General features: G+C 45.0%; 1 protein-coding gene across 5 annotated transcripts in view; it reads right to left on the bottom strand.

The window, feature by feature from the left end:
- Positions 1-12,463, bottom strand: part of LOC125551313 (rho GTPase-activating protein 7-like) — a 34,573-nt gene that overhangs the window by 6,339 nt on the left and 15,771 nt on the right. For 3 of the 5 annotated variants that reach the window (XR_007302417.1, XM_048714493.1, XM_048714494.1), the window contains exons 4-11: positions 3,546-3,782; positions 3,284-3,428; positions 3,079-3,198; positions 2,878-2,955; positions 2,623-2,678; positions 2,446-2,515; positions 650-737; positions 57-300 (exon numbers count right to left, since the gene is read on the bottom strand). Coding sequence is in view for 4 of the 5 variants with exons in the window: in XM_048714493.1 (XP_048570450.1) it covers positions 57-300; positions 650-737; positions 2,446-2,515; positions 2,623-2,678; positions 2,878-2,955; positions 3,079-3,198; positions 3,284-3,428; positions 3,546-3,782 (1,038 nt within the window). In the remaining variant the exon portion in view is untranslated. Of the gene's footprint in view, positions 1-56; positions 301-649; positions 738-2,445; positions 2,516-2,622; positions 2,679-2,877; positions 2,956-3,078; positions 3,199-3,247; positions 3,429-3,545; positions 3,783-12,463 lie in introns of all 5 variants that reach the window. The other 2 variants (XM_048714496.1, XM_048714495.1) reach the window with 2 other exon arrangements.

The raw sequence follows: 12,463 nt of genomic DNA, 5'->3' as shown, positions 1-12,463 counted from the left end.
GAAATGAAGCCACCTAAAGATTTGGACAAAAAAATTGAAGTATCAGAGAATCTTACATCAAATATAATCTCATATTCCTCCAAGAGAGTTGCAACAATGCCCTGACCGCTGTTTGCAGCATTTGCAGCAGCAAGAAGCTGGGCAGAATCATCACCATCCATATCAAATACGTCATCCATCTCACACTCCCCAGCCAAAAGCGGACGCAACAAGAGAGGGGCCATACAGGCAGCAACTGCTGATGCGGTCATCCGATTCTCCATGGTATGAGAAGCAACAATATACATCATTTTCAAGATTCTGCAAACAAGAATCTCCATAAGGAAAGTTTTCTTTTGTCATGGGAAGTGTTAGTTTAAGTAATCAAATGTCAAACAACACACTGGTAAAAACCATTGAGATATTGTTAGTCCAAACTAAAATGGTGATCTAACATTAGAAGAAATAAAAACTGTACAGTTAGAGGGCAATTAAAATAGTCCACATTAGTAGTTCTTATTTAATGTGCAAGTATCATATGCAAGTTAATGAGAACATGCTCACGTTGATCGGCAGCAAGCATGATTTCACACATAATAAATAATAAATCATTCATTGCATTTACCATAAACTGGCAGAATAGAAGCTATGAGGAGAACGTGAGTCTAACCTCTGTAACAAGCGCCGATTAGGCTCAGGAAATGTCTCAGATATAGCTGAACGCATAGCATTTATCCGAGCTTCCTTGGTCTCCAAGCCTATGAAAGTAAAACAGAATATATAGACAATTAACCAATGAACACAGCAAATTGTTTTGAGTTATGCAAACCTATATATATAAGGGGAGCCTTGGCGCAGCGGTAAAGCTGTTGCCTTGTGACGGTCACGGGTTCGAGTCCTGGAAACAGCCTCTTGCAGAAATGTAGGAAAAGACTGCATACAAAAGACCCAAAGTGGTTGGACCCTTCCCCGGACCCTGTGCGCCCAGCTGCCCTGTGTGTGTGTGAGAGGGGGGGGGGGGGGGGGGGGTAAAGTAATCAGCTACTCCCTCCATTCCTAAATATAAGTCTTTTTAGAGATTCCAATAAGGGAGTACATATGGAGCAAAATGAGTGAATCTACACTCAAATATGTCTATATACACCCGTATGTAGTTTGTATTGAATCTCTATAAAGACTTAATTTAGAAACGGAGGGAGTATTTGTTTAAACTGGGGCTATATTAGATAATCAAATTACACACATGGCAATATGATGCTACTATAGACAGACCAAGGCCATACTAGGGAACATGCTAGGCAGCAGATAGAAGCCCACACTATCTTGGAGCAACATGATTCTCAATTTTTTGGGCACCAGTTTTACATCATCTGTTACGGCAGATTTTTTTTGGTGCCCAAAAACCTTCTGTCTCCTGCCCTAAAATCATTTCCGGGCACCAACTTTTACATCATCTTGTTGGAGATGCACTTAGGCGATATACGCTGCCATGGCTGCCGTTTCGGTAGTGCACGTATAGGTGACTGATTCTCCAGGATTAGCTAACCCACTCCCTCACTTTCCCCTCTTTCTCTTGGCTAGTTAGGGATTCTGTTAGCTGATCTGTGAGTTGTTGTATAAATTATCCCGTTGTAAAGGAATACAAGTGCACCGCATACAAAACTCTATCAAATCTTACAGCTCTATATATAAGGCATGGCATATTATCACTTTCAGTGAAGCAATAAATAAACAAGATTTTCTGGTTTCTCCCTCTCACTTCTCCAGTAGGCTCCAGAGCCCCTCCACAATGGCAACAAAAAGCCCTACCAGTGGATAGATGAAGGCGAGGGTATACTCAGAGCCGTAACAAGGCCTGGCCATAACAACTGCACGATTCACATGGGAACTCTCCTCACTTCCTCTTCATTCACAGGCTTTATCAAATGTAAAGGACAGAACCAAAATTGGAGGTAAGCATGTGCTTCTGTATGAATGGGTGCACACAAAGGATTTAGTTTTGTATCCTATGCAATCTGCACTACTTGTAAAATTGTACCTTGACAGTGTTCCTATATCATGTGGAACAATAAACATATGGGAGTGGATGTGGCACATATGCTTGTATTTTATGTACTTTGCATACACTGTTCCAAGATAAAGGATACCCGCACAAGAAATTCCATTCCAAAGCACGGATGGTTAAATTTCACATACTAAGGAGATTTATTTAACATCAAATGTGTACTCCCAGATCAACAAATCAAATCAAATAGATAAAGACAGCATTGTCATGTTGCTGGCAGCAGAGGGGATGGTGCTAAGCACATATGTCAATGAATTATCACTACTAATTTTAACTTCAAGGCGGGGGGTGGTTATTTCAAACTGTAGAAAAAATTGTGATATTCAATGCCAACATTTCGTACACGACATTCCACAAAACAGTGCACGAACATTTAAGAATAAACTTAACAGAAAACTTACGAAAAGCTTCCAATAAAACTGTACAACAAGAAGCAGGCACTGGCGAAGATGGTAGCTCACGAAGAACATGCTGACGAGATGTTTCCACGAGTGCAGTTAGTAAAAGGAAAAAAAATCCATGCTTTTGGGAGCATCATAATTATTCTAATAACTAGAATGACTAAATGAGTGAGATACCTTCACACAGTCACCAATAATATGTGCATCCTCGCCTGGTGCAAACTCGGTTCTTCCTGGTATGAAATGGAAACAGTCACAAAATTTGGATTGTACACTCTTGATTGGCAGAAGGAAATCAAGACACGAGAGATGCCAATACCACCATGTAACTGGAGTAGATTAGTATTCCCTCCGTCCCAGCTTGCAAAAACGTCTTATATTGTGGGACGGAGGGAGTAGTCCAAAGTTAGATTAAGATATATTGACATAAACCTTGTTCATATTCACATAGCCTCCTATCAACCTCCTCCACATCGGCAGCCTGGCGCAAAATTCCTTCCACCCTTATCCCTGTAACAACAGATTTATGTCACAAACGGAATGAGATGTTATAAAGATAACTTCATTAGCAACATCTACAGTTTCCAGGTTCTAGAATTGGTTCTTATTAGTTAGCATAACTTGTGTGCCCACCATGTTTCTCAAGATAACGCAGAGCTTTTTCTAGAAAAGAAGGGCGGCCATCAATATCTTCGAGCGCAAGCAGAATTGGCCTGCCAACAACTAGTGACTTGACTGGCCTTTTCTCTCGCCCTGCAAACAATTGGGCACCGTATGATTGAACTGGAAAAAGGGTCTAAACCTCTGGAGATATATGCAGCAGCACAATGGGACCAACAATTTGGAGCCGTTGTTTCATATGCATCACAAGTGTCATTGCGAAATATCCCATTGTGCCCCATCACAAGAGCTGCATTTGGAGCCTGTGCAAGAGCTTCTTCTAATGCTGCTTTCCACTCAAATAAATCTTCAGAAGTTTCTGCCTGTATGAAGCAAAAGCATAATTCAAAATATAGATGGAACATGATGATGCATTATTTTTATACTATTAGCACTCATTTTTTCTTACAACAGCTAATGATTAAGTTGGTAGGTCGTACCTTAAGGGTGAAGGCACGACCATCACGACCATCTGGGAAAAGGACAGTCAACAATTTTTTGTCTTCTCTGACTACCACACTGCACAAGAAAATATACTTTGATATAGTATTAATGCCCCGCACAACATCCATAAAAGAAAAGGTGTTAATAGAATGAGATAAATACCTGCCAGAATTGTTTAAATCAATCCCACCAAGAGTAGCACTCACTTCACCACTTCTCTGGGGCAAGGTATTCTGCAACACCACAAAAGGAACCTGTCAAGTGAGAAGAAAAGGTGTGCGCACAACAACAAAGTGTGTGCACAGAAGGCCTAAATTCAACTGCTGAGATACAGAGAGCAGAATAGCCATCAAAAATGAAACTCCCCATTTGGTATACCACTATGGAAAGAACAAATTGCTTGACACAGCTACGGACCATGCATTATCATTCACCAGTAATCGCATTTATTATCATGCAACTTATGTACAGAACCACTGAATCCAAAATAACCTGAGAGAAATCCTATATTCAACCTAAGGATGTCGTCATATTGAGTAACCAATCTGACATCAGCACCTAGACATTGAATATTCATGCATGACAACAGTTCAGTATGCATGCAGAAGATGCAACGAATACTGGAACCAAATGGACCAATCAAATTAATTGTCCATGGGAAGAAGGAATGGAGAGGGAACTGTTAGGAAGTATTAGTATAGGTCTAGGAGTCCTTATTAGTCTATGTTTAGTTTCCTTACACCTCAAGTCATATGTAATACATATATGCCCCTTGGGCCTTCAATAGAGATAAGTTGCTTTCCTAACATGGTATTAGAGCCTAGGTTTAGGTCCCCTCCAGCGCCACAACTCACCTAACAATCACTTTTTTCGGTCTTCTTCCTTCGATCAATCGAGTCCACCAGACAATGGCTGCCTCCTTCGACCCCGGTGGAACTCAGCCCAGCCGTTCCCTGCATCAACTTGGCCCCGTTGGATCGAAAGATGCACCGCTGGGCTTCTACACGCTCGCTGTTGGGCAGCCATGGGCCGCCTCCTGGGACTCTCGACGGTTGTCCGTGTTCGTCCCTCCGAGATCGACGCCTCCATCTACCAGGTCGCAGCCCTCTGTGCGGCCGTCGGGATGCTGCCCACCCCGAAAAAGGACATGGTGCCCTTCTCCACAATGCTGTCTTCGATCTGTCGGCTGTTTCCCCAGACCAAGAGAGGTTCCCGATCCACGCTCCAAGGTCGTGGTCCAGATCTGTACACGCACAACGTCGAGATCATGGCCCTCGCAGTCGCCCTGTTCAGATCAAGCCTGCAGCTGTTGCCGTTCCGCCTCCAAGTGCGTCCCGCGCCTCTGTCTCTTAGCCATGGACGTAGGTGAGTCTATTCCCGGAGCTGCTGCTAGCGTGCTTCTGTGCGTGCTCCTCTGTCTACTTCCACTAGCTGGTGCTGTTGTTTTCAGTTTGGCCTGATTCTATGATGCGGAGCATCCTACGGTCATCGCCATGGACCTACCATCGTCTCACGAAGTGCCAAGAGGACCTATGACTCGAGATAGAGCTAAAGCTCTCGAGACAAAGGTGACTTCTCTCCTTAGTGACATTGCATATGATCCTCTCGAGACATGGCTACTACCTAAGTCCGAGATGTTGTGCATGATTAGGTACCAAGAGGACCCTCCCGAAGTCCCGAAGATGCACGTGAAGACGGACAAGCCGCCAAGTCCACGGATGAAGAGGAACGCCGAAAGAAGAAGAAGGCAGCTCCAGGATCCGGACATCCGGCCGCTGGAGACATCCACTACAGCAGCATTCCAACCGCCACGCATCTACAGGCCCCGGACATCCGGCCCCAGCCCGGTTTTCCAGCCCGGCCCGAAAATCCGGCCCCAACACCCGGATATCCGGACAAGCTCCATCCAGAGAACAGAAGAAAAGCCCCGTCAGCCCGAACATCCGGCCCCAGCCCCGGACATCCGGCTCCTCCCGAAGGCCCGAACATCCGGCCCCGTCTGTCTGCACACAGTAAAGGGCCGAGGCCCATGTACCCTTTCACCCCCTGGACTATATATACTCTTCTTCTACCTACGTTTTAGGGTTAGCAAAGTAGTAGCTCATTAAAGATAGAGCTTTGCTCATCCATTACAGATCTACTCCCCGAGAGAGACCGCGGACCCTCTTCGAAGAAGATCCCCTTGGATTCAAGACCCCCTTTTGGGTGGCCCCATCAAGACCTCCTGTGGAGAAGAACCGGTTACCGTGTATCGTCCCTTGTTGATCGTGGATCTTGTATCTCCTTTTGTGTTCATGGATCTAGCACATGTGTGATCATCCTTGTTGGTTTTAGTGTTTCCCTCGTGTTTCCCTTCGTGTTTCCCCTCGTGATTCCCCTCGTGTTCTTCGTGTTCCTCGCAGGATCCGCTCCTTTCATGAAAGGTCGGCCATCTAGGGTTCCACCCTACATCATCTTGGTATCTAGAGCCACGTTGATCACGATTTCGGAGCCTCCCCGTTGTGTTTTCTAGCCTTGTTTTGTTGATTTTGCCCCTAATTCGAAAATTCCCCATAAAAATAGCCCCCCTATTTTTTTTGTGATTTGTTGGTGTGATGAAGTTTTGTTGGATTTGATCCGCGGATTTCATGTGTTGCAGGTAGATCTAGCTTTCCCCCACCTTTCACCCAATTTCCTTCCACAAATTCCCCCGAATTTTGCTCCGGATTTGACCTCTCCACGCGAAGTTCATCAAGTTCGTCCACGGATCCAGAGCCCGGACATTCGGCCCGACAGCCCGGACATCTGGCCACCCCGGACATCCGGCCATCAAACCCAAACATCCGCCCCCTAGCAACATCACTTCCATCCACCGCCCTGTTTTCCATCCAAATTTCGCCAAATTTTGTTCCGGTGCCCACATACACTTCCACATACCACCACCACTTCCGCATAGCACCGCCATATACCACGTACACCACCATCGCTTACCACTACCAACTCCGACAATTTTGTCTCGTTTTGTCTTGAGAATTTGAGTTGCGGTTCCGTGTCATATTGTGTTTCGGCTATTTAGGTACGGTTCGACATCAACATCACCGCCGCTCATCTTCGCCACGGACGCGTCATCGACAACGACCACTCCGCCATTTTGACACCATACCGTAAGCAAGAACGGTAACCTCATCTTTAGTATCGTCATACATCATTCTTGCCATTACATTGATAAACACCATAGCCTTACTTTTGCGTACCTTACCCTCCGAGACTAGCCATTGAGTATTGCCGGCAACGTGACTTGTACACATTAGTGATCATAATTCCCACAGCATACATATATCATTGGTGCATATCTTGGTATCATCTCTTGTGTCACAAGGTTGTCATCGCATACACAATTGCTATCTTGGTTCATGAAGCATTGCATGAGAAAAGAGCTCAAAAACAAAGAGCCAAACAAGCTTTTAAGAAAAAGAGAAAGATAAGCAAAGAGCTTTTAAGCAAGAACCATAGCATCATACAACATTAAGATTGTCATACTAGATCATCTTGGATCATACCATCGGAATATCATACATAGAGCATACTTGGAATAGAAGTCGTTGCATTTTTGTTTAGTAGGTTGTGCACAAGTCTTCGTATCCGCCTATTGTGCAATCATGCTAGCGTCTCTCTAGTGTTGTGCAACAAGAGCATTTTCGTGGATTCTACATTTTGGCTCATCCTTGGTTGCACGACCCCACTTATCTCTTTGCGTGTGTGTTTCCGTGTACCATATTTTGCTATTGGTCTACTTGTTGCATTGCAAATTTGCGAATCTTTTCTAACATTATTGAAGCTCACTAACAATTGCATCAACTTTTGTGCCACCATCCTAACCGAGCTCCACCATAAGCTTTTACTTGTGTAGGTAGTGAGAACCGACAAGAATTGGTACCAATTGTGCTATTTCCTTGTTCCACATTGAAGTGATCTTTGATCCATCTTCAACATGGGTCAAGGTACATTTGGTATAGGTTCTTCTCTTTCTCCCACTCACATATTTCGCCAAGTACTTCTACCAACCCACTCTTCATCGGGCAAGACGACGGCATGAACTCCTACGTCACAAAGAGCCACCTCTTTGGTGCACAACATGCTTTGCATCAAGAGCAACAAGCAATGAGCGAACGCATCGACAACCTCGCCACCGACTTGCGACTCTCCGAGCTACGTACAAGAAACTACTTCAACCACAAGCTTGACGACCACAAGCAAGAGAATGACGCAAGAATGGACGAGATTCGTGCTTTGTTGCTCAACCGCTCTTCTTCCACTTCGTCCCCATCAAGACGGAGCCGCTCAAGTCGACACTCCGACTACACCATCTCCGGCTCAAGTACACCGACATCAAATACTCTTCATCGTGCCGCGCGCCAAGATCGTCAAGAAAACCGCAACCCTCTACACGACAACAACTCTCAAGAACAACGACATCGTCAAAACCAAGCTACCTTTGTGCAAGCATGAGAACGGCAACGACAACGCCAACACGAAGAGGAAGAGCGAGCGCAACTACACCAAGAAGCACAAGATGCCGAGGCACAACGTCAAGAGCAACAATTGCGAGAAGCTCAAGCACTTGAGGCGCAACAAGCCCTCCAAGAATCAAGTCGAGCTGTAGCCAACCGAGGCCGACAAGCTCGTGAACATCAAGAAGCGCTCCGCGAAGAAGTTCACGAACGAATATATCAAGCTCGCATGCAACGTCAAGCTCGACAAGTTCCTCCACAAGCTCACCAAGAACATCAAGTTCAACAAGAACAAGAAGACATTGGAAATCCTCCAAGACAAGAGCGGGTTGTGAGAGACGATCCTCCTCGTCAAGGACGTCATCATCCCCGACCCGAACACAATGAAGAGCAACGCTACGGCAAGCTAAAGTTCACCGTGCCCAAGTTCAATAAAAGCAATGATCCCGAAGAGTACCTTCATGGGCATTGAAGGTCAACAAAATCTTCTGCTTGCACAACTATGAAGAAAAGAAGAAGATCGCGATTGCATCCCTTGAGTTCCAAGACTATGTCCTCATTTGATGGGAACAAGTCATTGAGCGCCGAGAGGCAAAAGGTGAACCACCCATCACTACGTGGGCGCAAATGAAGGATGTCATGAGAGCACGCTTCGTGCCTACCTACTACAATCACGACCTCTTCAAGAAACTCCAACTACTCAAGCAAGGAACCAAGAGCGTTGAAGAATATTATAAGGAAATGGAGATTGCAATGATACGAGTCAATGTCACGAAAGATGATGAGCAAACTATGGCACGTTTCTTGAATGGACTCAATCATCCCATCAAGAAGATCGCCGACTTCCAACCATACTCGAACCTCATCGAGCTAGTGCATCAAGCTACCAAAGCGGAACGTCAAGTGCAAAATGACTTCAAGTATGCCAAGTTTTCATCCAAGTCCTATGGTTTCTCCAACACCCAAGCTTCAACGACTCCAACACCTTCTAAATCAACCAAGCCTTCTATAAGCAACGTCGACAAGTCGAGTTACAAGAAAGTTTCGACAACCTCAAGTCATCCTCCTACAACGAGCAACTTCAAGCCGAGAGCTTCATCATCATCTACCCCAACCGATGAGACCGTCAAGACAAGTTCCTTCAAATGCTTCACATGCGGAGGCCGAGGCCGCAAGTCCTTTGAGTGTACCAACAAGCGAACCATGATTCTCAACGATGATGGTACATACGACTCCATGAGCGAAGGAGAAACGAAAGCACTTGAGCAAGTCGCCATGCACCGACAAGTGAACGATGAAGAGGAACACGTCTTTTGTGATGAAGATTCAAGCCCCGCTCTAGTTGTCTCCAAGGTCTTGACTCTTCAACATCAACAAGAAGACCAAAGATGCCACATCTTTCATACCAAGGCCGGCATCAATGGAAGGTCCATCAAGGTCATCATCGATGGAGGGAGTTGTCATAACTTAGCAAGTGAAGAACTTTGCTCCAAGCTCCAATTGCTCAAGACGAAGCACCCACACCCCTACAAAGTTCAATGGCTAAGCTACTCCGGCACTATCCAAGTCGAGCATAGGGTGCAAGTCTCCTTCAAAATCGGAGCTTACGAAGACACTTTGGAGTGTGATGTCGTTCGAATGACCGTTTGCCACCTTCTTCTCGGACGACCATGGCAATTTGATAGAGGTGTCATCCACAACGGCCAAACGAACCACTACATCTTCAAGATGAAAGGAAAGGAATACGTACTTCGCCCTATGTCTCCAAGCCAAGTGATCGCCGACAAGCAAGCCACCCATCATGGAGAGAATAGTGAGAGAGCGAACCACCAAAAAGAGAGTGAGCGCCACAAGCCCAAATTGAGTGCCTCCACGATGAGCGAAAAGAAGAACCTAGTTCTATTTGCCACCAAACGTGAGATAAGAGAAGTGTGTGAGAACCCATCTAGTGTGACACACTACATCCTTTTGTGCAAGGACGAGGCACCAAAAGCTAACACCTCTCACACTCTACCTTTAGTGTTGTCTTCTCTTCTGTAGGAATTCCAAGATGTTTTTTTCCCCGTCAAGCTACCTCCGGGTCTACCTCCACTACGAGGCATCGAGCACCACATCGACCCCATCCCCGGAGCACCACTTCCAAACAAAGCTCCCTACCGAGTCAACCCCGAAGAAACCAAAGAAATACAAAGGAAAGTAAAACATCTCATAGAACATGGACATGTGCGTGGAAGTTTGAGTCCTTGTACCGTTCCGGTCATTCTTGTGCCAAAAAGAGATAGTAGCTTTCGCATGTGTTCCGATTGTAGACCTATCAATGCTATCACCGTTCGCTATAGGTACCCCATTCCACGCCTTGATGATATGCTTGATGAACTTAGCGGTGCCACTATTTTTTCCAAAATTGATCTTAAAAATGGTTACTATCAAATCCGCATACAAGAGGGTGATGAATGAAAAACCGCTTTCAAAACAATGTTTGGTTTGTATGAGTGGTTAGTCATGCCTATGGGTTTATCGGAAGCACCGGGTACTTTCATGCGTCTTATGAATTATGTGTTTCGCCCTTACATTGGTGAGTTTGTTGTGGTCTACTTCGACGATATACTTGTTTATAGCAAATCTCTCAAAGATCATGTCACCCATGTTCGAACCGTTTTGCAAACTCTTCGAAAAGAGCATCTCTATGCTAACATGGAAAAATGCCTTTTTGGCGTTGATAAACTCGTTTTCTTGGGTTTTGTTGTTTCCTCTAAGGGTGTTCATATTGATGACTCTAAGATCAATGCTATTAAAACTTAGCCACAACCAACCAACTTGCATCAAGTGCGTAGCTTCCTTGGTTTAGCCGGTTTCTATCGTAGATTTGTGAAGGACTTTAGCACCATTGCTTCACTTTTGCATGCTTTGAGCAAGAAGAATGCACCCTTTGTTTGGGGACCATTCCAAGATACCGCACTCAATGAGCTTAAGAATTTGCTTACTCATGCTCCCGTGCTTGCATTACCCAACTTTGACAAACCCTTTAAGATTCATTGTGATGCTAGTGGTAATGGCATAGGTGTGTTAACACAAGAGAAGCGCCCCATAGCTTATTTTAATGAGAAACTTTCCGGAGCGCAACTCAATTACCCCATTTATGACAAAGAGTTATATGCTTTAGTGCGAGTTTTGCATGAATGGGGACATTATCTTCGCCCTCATGAATTTATCATTCATACTGATCATGAAACGCTTAAATACCTTAAGGGTCAAACTACGTTGAACAAGCGTCATGCTAAATGGAGTGAATTCATTGAGTCTTTTCCTTATGTCATCAAGTACATTAAAGGTAAGGAAAACGTTGTGGTGAACGCTCTTTCCCGCATATGCATGCTTGTTACTCAACTTCAGTTGGATGTCATTGGCTTTGAGCACATAAAAGACTTGTACACGCATGATCCTATTTTTGCTATTCCTTATGTCAAGTGTTCGACGCATACCTCTTGGGATCGTTATTACATCAAAGATGGATATCTTATGAGAGCTAACAAACTTTGCATCCCCAAGTCTTCTCTTCGTTTGTTGCTTTTGCAGGAATCTCATGAAGGAGGACTAATGGGACATTTTGGACGCGACAAGACATTCGCTACGCTCTCCAAGAACTATTATTGGCCCAAGATGTTCCGCGACGTCAACCGCTTTACCAACCGATGCTCTACATGTCGCAAAGCTAAGTCTAAAGCTCAATCCCATGGCCTTTATATGCTTCTCCCAATTCCATATCAACCATGGGAAGATATTAGCACGGATTTTGTACTTGGCTTGCCTAGAACTAGAAATGGAAATGATTCGATATTTATTGTTGTGGATCGATTCTCCAAGATGGCACATTTTATTCCTTGCAACAAGATCGATAATGCTTCACATGTGGCCAATCTCTTTTGTAGGGAAATCTTACGACTACATGGAGTGCCAAAGACCATAGTCTCGGACCGCGACGTCAAGTTCTTGAGTTACTTTTGGAAGACCCTATGCGCCAAGCTCGAAATCAAGCCACTCTTCTCCACGGCATACCATCCACAAACCGACGGCCAAACGAAGGTGACCAACCGCACACTCTCCGCTCTACTTCGCGTGCTAATCAAGAAGAATATCAAGGAGTGGGAGGAGTGTCTACCTATCGCCGAGTTCGCCTACAACCGCGCAAGACACTCAACTACCAACAAGTCCCCCTTCGAGGTCGTCTACGGATTCAACCCATTGTCCCCTTTGGACATTCTCCCTCTACCTCTACAAGAGTGCATCAATATGGACACAAGTACACGTGTGAACCATCTTAAGAAGGTGCATGAGGATACAAGGCTCACCATCGAGCGTCAAGTACAACGACTTGCGACCAAGCTCAACATCAACAAGCACCCCATGGTGTTCAACATTGGAGA

The sequence above is a fragment of the Triticum urartu genome, chromosome 4 (genome assembly GCF_003073215.2).
Source record: "Triticum urartu cultivar G1812 chromosome 4, Tu2.1, whole genome shotgun sequence".
NCBI lineage: Eukaryota > Viridiplantae > Streptophyta > Magnoliopsida > Poales > Poaceae > Triticum > Triticum urartu.
This window is presented reverse-complemented; position numbering and strand designations above follow the sequence as displayed.